At 37.6% G+C, this 12,303-nt stretch overlaps 1 protein-coding gene across 1 annotated transcript in view; it reads right to left on the minus strand.

Moving 5' to 3' along the window:
• The window catches only part of LOC104522544 (1-phosphatidylinositol 4,5-bisphosphate phosphodiesterase beta-1), a 39,635-nt gene extending 33,142 nt beyond the window's left edge, over nucleotides 1-6,493 (minus strand). The window contains exons 1-3 of the mRNA XM_029084247.1: nucleotides 6,360-6,493; nucleotides 5,524-5,608; nucleotides 4,872-5,049 (exon numbers count right to left, since the gene is read on the minus strand). Of these exons, the coding sequence (XP_028940080.1) occupies nucleotides 4,872-5,049; nucleotides 5,524-5,608; nucleotides 6,360-6,493 (397 nt within the window). The remainder of the gene's footprint in view (nucleotides 1-4,871; nucleotides 5,050-5,523; nucleotides 5,609-6,359) is intronic.
• Nucleotides 6,494-12,303: the final 5,810 nt, after the last annotated feature.

Genomic DNA, 12,303 nt, shown 5'->3' on the forward strand with positions numbered 1-12,303 from the left:
ATAGTATCACAGACTACTCTGAAGAGCAGATGTTCCCATGCTTGTGGTTCAGCTCTGGGGTTGGGGAGGTGTGAGTTCAAACTCCCTCACCGTTGCAGGATCCCTGCATGGCCTTCAGTGAATGCCTTCACCCTCTCCAGGAAGCGCTTGTATGCATCACGTGAAGAAACCATGCATGAAAATTGATGAGGTTCTCATGTGCTATGCTATTCAGCAAAATGTACCGAGCAGGAACGGGCAGAGAAGTCTAACTGCAATAGCCTGACTTCACTGCCAGGAAGGTGTGCCTTACTGCTAGGACTCTGGTGGCATAGCTCAAATGGACCGGCTGAGGGCAGTACAAATCCAATAATGTGAAGAAGATGCCTTAGGCTCATCCTTTCCCTGAAAATGTACTGATGGAGTAAATGGGACCAAGTAAAACACATTTTATGCCTTGCTCCCAATTGCAGTGTACTCAAAAAATTCCTTTAGGGAAGACACAGATTCTTTATTGTTAATTAACAAATACTTCCCCTCGCCTCCAACATGTTTTGATTTGGTTGCATCAGAAATTTAAACCATTAAGGAATATCAGGCTTATCTTTCCCTTTTGGAACTCCTCCTGTGGGTTTGGCTGTCACTGTGCATCTTAAAAAGACTCTGGAAAAGAAGGTTTAACTCATACTGCAGTCATCTATCCACACCTATAAGAATGACAACTCTCCCTAAAGATTTTATTCCAGAAAACTTCCAGCTTCAGCAGTGGCAGTTTCATTTTGGCAGCACAAAAATCTAACCACTGTGCAGCATTCTCAAACTCTCTGAAGAATGGTAATTCAGCCTCGGTTCCTCCTGTCAATTTAGGGTCTAATCCAAAGCCCACTGAGTCAATAAAGAAATTCCTCTTTGTTCTAGCAGGCCTTGAATCATGGCCAGTGGGCCCCTTCTGAACACATATGATTTAAATAATGACTGTGCCTTTCACAACCAAATGATGACTACCCAGGCTGTGTTTCCTTCCAGATGCAGATGTTGAAATGTCAGGCTTTTATTCATGAACACATTTCTTCTTGAGCATTTCATTGAAGAAAACATGATTGCTCAACACGCTAAATGGATGGATCAGGGAACCTCAACACATTGCAAAGAGCCAGCCAAGCTCTCACAGGATTTGTCTTTGGACGGGAAGCTCTCAATTGATTTAACCAGACTGACAAAATAACAATTTGCATAGTCTACAAAATGGGGTACATGAGCAGATTTCAGCCAGCTTGCACTGCTGAGATACCAGGTAGATGATAGCTTGTTCTTGCTAGAAGTGTCCAGGGGGGAAAGTACTCAACACATAATACTTTTATTTTAAAATATTTAACAGGAAAACTCCCAAGATCAGATCTCATTTTCAAGTTCTTCATCAGGCAGCAAAACCAGGACAAATAATACATGGGATTCAGACACTGTGTATCATAAATGCACGTGGGCTGGTATTTGCAGCTGTGCTGCAGGTCAAGCCCAGTATGCACATGTGAGCTTGTCTAAGGGGCATGAAATGATGGATGATGGAGACAATTCTACTCTCTCTCTCTCTCTGTCTTCCTGCGACTCTTTCCTTGCAGTACCCAATACAAAAATGTCAACCTATCAGTGAGAAATTAACAATATGCTCAAAAATTTAAATACTGTTCAATTAGCAAGTTTTGGCTACTTTCAGCAGAGGCCCACTTTTGGTAAAATGTATGTACCTACAGTATGGGCACTGTTCTTTTTGCAGTGTAATCTACCTTTGAAAATCTTGCTTATTTACTTCTGTTCATTGTGCTAGAACAGCCAGGTCTAAGATGCTTTTTTTTAACCAAAATTACAATCTATCTCACAAGTGTTATCTCAGAAATTCTTTTTTTTGCTTTGCCAGCTTTGCTGTACCTTTAGGGAAAGCTTTTTCCACCAACAGGTATTATATCCTACTGAAGTTAGTTTCGACATCAGTTTCATGAACATCTTGCAAGCCATTCTGCAAAGCCTGTTTCAGAATATTTTTATTTATTTATTTAATTATTTTTAATTATTGCTCCTATATCACCACCATCTAGCTTTCATATGGTATGTTTTAGAAACGTATATAAAGAGTGGTTTACTTAGATTTAAATCTGATCTCAAGCAGTGTGAGAAACCGTGAAGCTTGCTATCAACTGAAGTACAAATATCCATATTTTTTGCACTGCTGTAAAAAAAACCTCATTTAAAATATCAAGAAGGCTAAATCAGCACAACTTTCTCCTGGAGATCAGCAGTAATTCTGACAGGAGCTGTACAAATACAAGTTATTTAAATAATATGCCAACTTGCTAAATGTAAAGATTATATTAAGCTTGGAGAATCGAAACATTTCACGTTAAGAAATATTAAGAATTAGGTTTCTTTCAATGATTCCTTAATTGCGTTACTCTTCTCACGCTCCAGAAAGAAACTGGTACTGGGTATAATGCTTGCAGTGCTCCAGCACTACATGTTACCAATACTGAGATGCACTTAAGGAACGAGGCAGTGAAAAGAAGGGTGTCATGGTGACTGTTGAGCACCACCCCATGGAACCACACTCTTCACTGGGTCTTGCCACAGTGGTCTTACAAAATGGAGAACGTTTTTCTTTTTTTTTTTTAAATGTTCACAGACAGAAATCTGGCATCTGATTTACAGAAATGCAGTGTGCTCCTAGCTGTAAGCTGTAGCTGAAATCTCTGGAGCTGTGCTCTGAATACTTAAAAATTCAAAGTATTCTTGAAAAATCAGATCCTGGTTGTTCCTTGTCACTCAGCCCTAAACTATTCTTAAGCTCTCTCAGAGTCGGCTGTCCTTAGCTAAAATTGGTTTAATATTATTTCACTTCCCACATGTATTGTTCAGATAAATTCACTGCTGTTTCTCAAGTGCTCATATGCAGCCTGGATATATCCACAAAGATTCACTGCAAGATGAGGATGCTATATCTAGGATCAAGTACTGAATGACATAGACAAAAAATATTGACTAGCTGCGCTCCCCAAAAGAGGCATAGTTCCTAAAGGAGAAACAACGGCTGAGAGAAGGATTACAAGTAATGTATTTTGGCAGTCACAGACAAACCAAGCGACCACATCAATTTTACAATCTCAGTTCCAGCATTTTCTAATTTGTAAGTGTTCTTCTTCACAATCTACAGTTAACAGAAGTTGTTATATAGGTAACACAGACATAATATTCACTGATAGTTTGGAACATTACACACCCAATATTATATAGAGACTGACTCCTCTGCCTTTCATCAACACCTAGATTCATAGTCCATGTCTTTTCCTATAAAAGCTCATAGAGAGGCTCCTGAAAGACAAAGCTGTTACCCTCTAGGCAGATCAGGCACCCAGAAAGCAAAAGATACACACTTTGCCACTGGCTTCTCACTATGTGCTGGTAACAAAAATGTAGAGTTAGGAACCCAGGGTTGATTTCAAGTGTTGGAAAGCAGTCAGTTGGCATACACACACTTATTTTTTTGTTGAATGGGATTCGTTTAAAGGAAATCAAGAAAACAGTATTAAATTATTCCTGACACCAAGATGAATCTTCCTTTCAAATCCAAGCCCTACTCCAAAGCATGCCTTTTTCAAAGTTTCTTAACACAATAGTTGAAAACTCTTCCTTTGCTTCTAATAGGATAAGCAATGTTATCCACAAATACAGCAGGATTTTTTTTTTAATTCAGCTTGAGGCAAACTGCCAGTATGAAAATTTTCATCTCAGTTAATGAGAGTCTAGAAAAAATTACAAACAATGGAAAAATATTTTAAATGGCTAACGGTAATGAATTACATTCCAGTAGAGCTTTCAATTTGCTCTATATGTATTCTATAACCAGGACATAAATGTCTACACTTTTAGTAATCCAAAATTTCAGTCTTAATAGGAAGAAATTCTAATGCAAGGAACAGACACCAGGCTAGGAATTGGGATATACATATTTTGTTGTTTGTTCTGCTGCTAATCTTCTGTGGTTTAGAGCAAATGCTTACTTTGTATTTTTCTCTGCACTTCTCTGTCTTTTCTAGTTAGGTTTTAAGCTCTCCAGGACAAAGATCATATCTTAATAATTTTTGCATACCAACAGTCACAACAGTCCCCTCCAGATCCCATAGGCATTACCAGAATATATGCATTAAATTAGAGTAACTTTTCTATTTCATTTCTGATTTTAAAAAATCTGCTAATAATTAACAAGTTAAACAATACAGTGCTTTCCAGTGGCTACATTCCCTACAATTCCTGATGGTAAATATTTGTTTAGAGTATTATTTTTGCCTGTTTCCATCTCTGGAACAGAAGAACATCTTATAGCACTTTGCATAGAGCTCTGTTGACCTGTTCTCAACTAATGCAGGATAATAGTGGGTTGAGCCTTGCTTGCCTGAGGAACAAATACTCACAGTTACCCTAAATCCAAAGACTCTGCAGAATCACTACAGTTCTCCTGGGCAATGGGTTAAGCCTGAAAGGGCATTAAATGGTAGGCACATCTCAGAGGCAACAGAAAAAAATAAACATTTATATTTGGTATTGTGTTTAGGCAAACAGAAAAGGCACCCAAAGGTGGAGGAGTTGGCAGCTCGCTCTACTTCCTAAGTGGTGCAGATAAATAATAGTACACGTCACTGAGCTTTAGGTCACTCCATAAGTGATTCCTCAGCCACAAGCCTTCATGGACACCTGGATAAATGACACTTAGCATTCTTTCCTACACAGTAAGACCCACACTAGTGTCCCTTTACCTTGCTAAAGCAATGTAGATGGATTGAATTATAACTGTAATTAGGCATTCATGTTTTAGAGAGAAATATATTTGTAGATTCAGTTCATACCTGCTCCAGGGGAGGAAGGTTCAAACATACTAGATGTATCACTGCATGTGTTGGAAGCTTGCTCCGAGAGCTTCTTTTTTGCACTTCCATCTGCAGACTTATGTGACTTCTTTTTATTCTTCACCAGAATTTTGTACATCAAATCCATAGGGCTTGGAAGAGGAACCCCAGGTTCAAGCTTGAACATAAACAAAGAGAAATTTGTTACAACAATGAAACAAACGAGCTTATGGCAACTTCTTAGGGCCCACACCATGCAAGATAATTTTGTAACCTCTAGAAGTATATAAAAAACGTATTTTGCACAAGAGGTAAACTCAACACTAAATGAAACAGGGCTACTGAGGTTATTTAATAAGAAAAGAAAAATGTCTACAGGAATAACCGAAATTAGGATTAGTTCAAATATGAATGTCTGCATTATGAAATCGCAGCTATGAGAAGCAATTGCATTTAGAAGATTACAATTCACCATATTGGACAATCTCTGGATCAGAAATGATATGTTTAAGACACCAACAGCTCATGTTGTTTAACCCTCTCCTTTAGACTGTTTCAAAAGGCCATACATGAAGAATGCCAGAGGACTGAAACACTTACAATAAAAATTCACACAGATATTTGTGATTTGATAAATACCAAACCATATTACCGGGTATTTTTCCAATGGATCCATAAGCAGTGCATCTCCAAATATTAATCTGCAATACTCTGCCATTTTTGCTTGTTGTTTAGGGCTAAAGGGGAGAAAAAAAAAAAACAAAAACAAAAGAAAGAAATGAGTCCTACTAATGTCACAAAGTGAAAGCAGCAGTAGTGGTTTATCTAATATCCCTAAACTAGATATAATTTCCTGATCCAATTGCTGTGAATTTTTCAGAGAGACCTAGATATATCATGTTATTATTCAGATTCCTCTAATAGAGCTTATCAAAAGGATAACACATGAAGTAAAGGCACTAGTCAACTGAATAATAGTGAAACTGAACTTTTAACATTAAGGTATATTTTCCCATGTACTTAGGAGAAAATGAAATAATGAGGCTGTCCTTCCTTTAAGGAAATAACTGTTACATGCATTTGCCTCTTTCAGGCAACATTTCTATTCAAAGTTTAAATATTTTCCTCCTTATGTTGCTTTATACACATATCTGTCATTCTTCTCACAAACACATCCCCAACTCAATTTGGATTCCTTTTTTTTTGTCATACCTGACCTAAGGCATAAAACCCAAAACAGTGACACAGAAAGCAGTTTCCCCTGCAGGTATCTCTCTTAAATTTCCCAAGCCAAGGGTACCTATCACCTCACTCAGCATGTCTACAGGGCACAGCCATATAGAAGAAGGGCCAGAAGGCATTACTTGGGTCACAAAAGCAGTAAAGCTGCATCAGTTATAGGCACTTGTAGAGAAGTAGCTGGTTTTACTGCAGATTTCTGAAATGCAGCTAGTTTTACTGCAGATTTTCTGCTAAAAGGCAGCCCACTTTCCCACATTAGTTGCGTTAGCCCCTGTGAGGTGGGTGCTGTGCCCATGTAGCATGACAGCCCATCCAGCCACAGCCCTGCCTGGAGCTGCATCTCTGCGCTGTTCTCCACGATGAAGCACTGACCCATCCATGGACCTCCTGGGCTGGATCTGCACCAAAAGCTTGCGCTGCTCTTGCCAGCTCACTCAGAAGTATTTCCCCTGACATATCCTCACTGGCAGAAGTCACAGTGTAGATGTAATTGTGCTACTGCTAAGAGGTATTATGTCAATTTGGAGAATTGCTGTAATAAGTGCTGGTATAACTGCATTTTATATGCATATAATTACACACTGCATGCACGTTATGTGTATGTAACTATGACCAATGTACCAGAACAGCCTTCTTAGTAGGGATCTGGATGTAATAACAAGTTGCAAGGTGGAGCTGCTCAATGATAATTGTATCTTATTTGGGTATGTGGTCAGATTCCTTTTAAAAAAAAAAAAAATAATTAAATTTTTATTTAAAATCAGAGAAGAGTGTCAAATTTTACCATAGTAAATTACTTCAGCAATTTTCATGACAACCTATAGAAGTAAATTGAACCTCAGTAAATTTTACTTATAATCAATTTTCCCTAAGTGCAACCAAAGAATTAAATAATTCCTGCGTATCAGTGATGGGAGTTTTAGGACTGAAGATAGGATATACTGCTCAGAAATATTACTCCAATCATCTTAAAATGCAGCTCAGCGCTGCAGTCACTCTCTTTCTAATTTTAGATGACTGTATTTTTGTTATATGTGCCTGTTTAAAATCCGTAACATCTGAGCTCAGGTATCTTTACAAGTTTACATTTTTGACACTCTGTTGAGAAGTCTCAATTAAAGAACAGGTTTACATTGCTTAATATAACCTCCTCAACTACTGTTAATTCCGACCTGCATATCATGGAAGATACATGGTATAAGCGGTTATGTTACCATGGAGCTCTTTTTCATGACAAAATAGAGCTGGGTATATAGGAAAAAAAGAGCGCTCGTTTTTCTCTTGTAAACGAAGTACAACAACCATTAGTTTGTCATTAGCTACCGACTGATCAACTGGCACTGGAGCTTTTCCTGGGGTCAGCAAGGCCAAACCTGAGCTGGGATAAAGGCTGGGTGGTGTTTGAATCAGAAAATGTAATTTCCCTAAGATCAGCATTCTGGATGTCCCTTGAAACAGGTACGGGGTGAGCTGGTCATTAGCTCAGTCATTAACAAAAACACATTGCAAGGAGGCTTTAAATTATTCCACAAAGCTACGCAAGTGCTGCATGGAGTTTAAATGACTACAGCATTTCAGTAACGCTGTCTTTTGCAGACAATTCTGCAAAAAACCTAAAAGTCACTTTTAGCTGAGGATGGGAAATTAAGATGAAGGCAAGTAAGGCAGTGGAACTAAGAACCCACAAGGGAGAAGGTGATGGGAAGAATAGATGAGGCTACAACAGTGCATTAGCTAATTCTAACTGTCAGCTACCAAGGGGGAAAAAAAAAAAAGCACCTCACTCTAGCAAGCAAACAGATTGGGTATTTGCTACAGGTCTAGAGCAGGGGTCCTCAAACCACCACCCACGGGCCGGATACGGCCCCTCAGGGTCCTCAATCCGGCCCGCCGGTATTTACAGAACTCGCCTTGGGGGAAACCAAGGGCTGGAACCAGTGCCTTGTCCTTGACCTGCCCCCCTGCGGCGGGCGAGAGGCGCGGGCATCTCCTCTGCCGGGCAAACTCAGACAAATTTCAAGTTAAATTAGACCTGCTCATTAACCAAGTAAAGGAGGAAAACTTCTGCCATCTCCCCACAACTCAAAACCTGTCTGCAGAAAAACCAGCAGTTGCATTCCCAAACAAAACATGGATGGATGTACTAGAAATGTTGCAAAAGGAGTTTCAAATTAGATTTAAAGAGCTTCGTCTCCATGAACAGGACACACAGCTTTTCCAGAACCCTTTTTCTGTTGACATTGAAACTGCTGATCCGATTTACCAAATGGAATTGGCCAAACTACAGACTTGTGACTCGCTGAAAGATGCATTCAAATCAAGCAGCCTTACTAATTTCTATGCATCTCTACCCTCAGAGACATATCATCATCTCAGGAACCATGCACTCAAAATTGCAACCGTCTTTGGCAGCACCTATGTCTGTGAGCAGACGTTTTCCTGAATGAAACATCTGAAATCTCCAATCAGACCCAGACTAACTGATGAACACTTGCATGACTTGCTACGACTGCAGTGACAAATATGGAACCTAACATTGACCATCTCATTAGCCAAAAGCAGGCCCATAGTTCACATTGAAATATTATTTGTTTTTGTTGATTACAATTGTTCTTCATTTTCAATATTGCATTCTTTTTCCTGTTTTTTGTGCACTACTACAAATAAAATATGTGCAGTGTGCATAGAAATTCGTTCATTTTTTTCCAAACTATAGTCCGGCCCCCGACAGTGTCTGAGGGACAGTGAACCGGCCCCCTGTTTAAAAAGTTTGAGGACCCCTGCTCTAGAGGTTGTAATAGTGAATTGTATTCCATTCTTCTCCATCAGTGTATAATTTGAATAGACCCAAGCTCCTAGGAGGCAGAAAGTTCAAAGGACATCTCCTTGAGTCAAAAGAGCATGATTATTGAAACTGTCATATTTAGATGTGTTTTTAAACAGACACATCAAGTCCAAAAAGAACTCTTGGTAGCAATCAAAAAACAATATGCAAGAGTTAAATCTAATAAATTTCAAACTATCACCACAGCCAGAACAAATTCTTGCGATATTCTGTCTCCAACTACATGCTTACCTCAAAGAGAGCACAGTGAGAACTCTCATTTTTGCAAAAGAGAAAAATGCAGTGTAGCATTATTTAGGTTTAGTGTATAACTTCCAATGTCACTGCATGCCAGAGGTAGAAAGAAGGAAAAGGAAAATTATATGAAAAACGAATGGGTTTTAATACTATTAAAAAAAACCTCTCAGTAGTAGACAAAGCAGGACAAACTTGACATTACAAAATTACTTGTCTTTGTGAACTAGACTATAGGCATCAGTATTTTTAAAAGCTCCAAAGAGGGAATAAAAAATATTTAGGAGTACCAGCATTTGACCAAGTCGTATTTTTTGCGTGTTCTCTCCCCTTCTCTAATATATATATATACACACACACATTATTTCAAGAGTTATATCATTGGTAATAGTATAGATTATGTGTCACTATTACAGTATTTGAAAAGTTGGAATATCAGTTTCTTTTTGTTCTCCCTTCTTTCAAAGTTATGAACCAGAGCAACAGATTGAAATACCAACTTTTCTACATCAACATATGTCCCCATTTGTGTTACGAAACAAACAAGCAGGTATTTCCTGGTCCACAGCTACTGTTATTGGAAATTCTCTCAGCATTCATGTATTGCATTGAAAACTGACTGTCTCAAAAGAGCTGACTTTATCTGCTTTATGATTTTCCACTCTGCAGACATGGACAAGTTGCACATAAACTAATTATATATGCCTCCAAAATGTGCCAGGGCAAGGGAAGATAAAGTGGTGACATGATACCTGGAGATACGGAAATACAAAGAATATTAAGAAATGTTTTCATTACTGTTACTGCATTGCTTGCACTTTGTTTTACCACGTTTGTATTATTCCTACCATGAAGGTCAACCACAGAGGCTCTTTGGCACTACTGCACAACTACGGTTTCTAACATCATATTATTATCGCTTCTGGAGAGATCCTTCTTTTGCATAAGACAAAGATACAGATCCTTCCCAGAAGAGCTTAAAATAATTTAAAGCGTAGGAAGAAAAAGTGATAAAAATCTTGATAATATTTGAAATAACAATTCCAGCAAGAAAGCAGCAATATAAAAAACTGTAATTAAATTTAATCTTGGAAGCAATCTCATATGGATACTGCTCAAGGATCACTTAACCTTTTTGCTATGTCATCAGTGCATTTCTAATTATAGAGTGTCGGCTTTCAGATCTGCAGATTGCTTATCGCCTTGCAAGGCCAATTTCAAACATCAAGGTCTTCTTGAGGTCTTTTCAACATTTTCAGTGCACTTTTCTATTTTTTTTTAATAGAAATACATCTTTTCTTAGCACTGTCTTTTTTCAGTATGTGTATTTTTACTTCAATATAAATGATGGCATACATAATATTTTACATATTCTAAAAGTTATATGCTTGCTTCTTTTTCTAAACTTTTTACTGCATAAAAACAGGCAAGAATTAATATACTATATAGTGGAGTTACAGTACAGGAAATGAAAATTCTTCACATGCTATGACAATACTAGAGAGGAGTCCTTCTAGGAAAAACACTGAAAGAAAGCAAAATGAGATGATTAACACTATGTGCTAATAAGTGATTTCTTCCCTATGTGGACAAAAAGTATTAAAAATAATCTCAGGAACATAAACCAGAAGGAAGAAAAATTGCATTTTAAGTCCAGTGGTGATTATCACTGTCATATCTATGGTGGTGATGTAAAACTGATTTACCTCTGATAATCACAGTCTGTTTAAAAGCCAAGAATACAGAACACAAGCTAAAACCATATTTCTGTGAAGTCTGTTTAATTTCTGTTTAACACTTCTACTGATTTGTATGAGACCAGCATTTCACACATGAACACTGACTCTTGTAACTTGAAAATCAGAAGAAAAATTTGATCACCCAAAAGTACAAACTGATGTCATAGGATTTATTTGACAGCAATTCTATTAAAAAAACTCAGCATTTTTTCTTAATACTTAGGGAAAAGCCCACCTTTAAGATCTAGGAGAAAAACAACAATCTAAGTAAATGAAAAGACAAAAGCAGCATTCCACAAAATTAGGTGAAGGTTTCTGTGAGTGGCGTGACTAATTGCAGATTTCTCTAGCAACTAGTGAAGAAATGAAGGGATAATTGTAGCAGTCAGTAAAACAACTAGAAATTATTTTCAGCCAAAGCAAAATTAGAAATCATACACATTAAGTCTGATGATTCACTGCAGCAGAAAATAATAAATAGCAATAAAGCCTCAGAAAGAGAAAATACTTGATATTGTTTTTGCAGACTTGCTTTGCCAAAAACTTATGTCATAGCAATGCATGGAAAAGGACAGCAAATAATACACGTAGAGATAATCCATGATTCCATGACTGGAGTTTTCTGGAGAGCAAGGTCCAATGGTTTCTGCGTGACAAACTGTAAAGATCAGAGTAATGCAGCAGTGACTCTGTTCCCTTTTTGACATATTCCTGCAGTATCACACCACCTGTAATTGTGACAGTGTTTCATCTTACAGTTTTAAAGCCACTTTTGTTCACAACTTACATCTGACAGGAGTTTATTTTATACCTTTTTTTACTTCTTTGCTTTCCTAAAATAGAACAGATCACCCTGGAATAGCTGAAGATTTAAGTCTTAATGACTTTAAAGGAAGAAAAATGTAATCCTTCTGGTTAAAATAAATTGGATGTTGCTTTTTCTCTCCCTTATAGCAACACAGTGAATATATATTTTAAGAAATACAGAAGAATGAATACAAAACGTAATATATGGAAGAATGATAATTGAGATTTTTTTGAAAAACCAGAAGTTGCATTTGGAAGTACTGAGAAAAGCACTGTAAGTTAAAACCTACAGCACTAGGTGAGCATAAGGAAATCCAAAATAACTTACACCAAAAGAAAAAAGTGAGGGGATTGATTAGAAAGAGAAATTAAATACAGTATCTGTGTGGTCTTTCAGAGGAAGACTAGCTAACTAAGCAGGATTTAACAGGTAGCTGTTTGAATCATAACCATGTGGCATTTAAATGTGTGCACAGCAAGCACATATTTGCCCACAAAAAGCAGTGTAAACTTATACTGTCAGGTGTACAGATAGTGTAGGTCATAGAATCATGTAATAGAATCA

The sequence above is a fragment of the Antrostomus carolinensis genome, unplaced genomic scaffold (genome assembly GCF_000700745.2).
Source record: "Antrostomus carolinensis isolate BGI_N321 unplaced genomic scaffold, ASM70074v2 scaffold6793, whole genome shotgun sequence".
Lineage (NCBI taxonomy): Eukaryota > Metazoa > Chordata > Aves > Caprimulgiformes > Caprimulgidae > Antrostomus > Antrostomus carolinensis.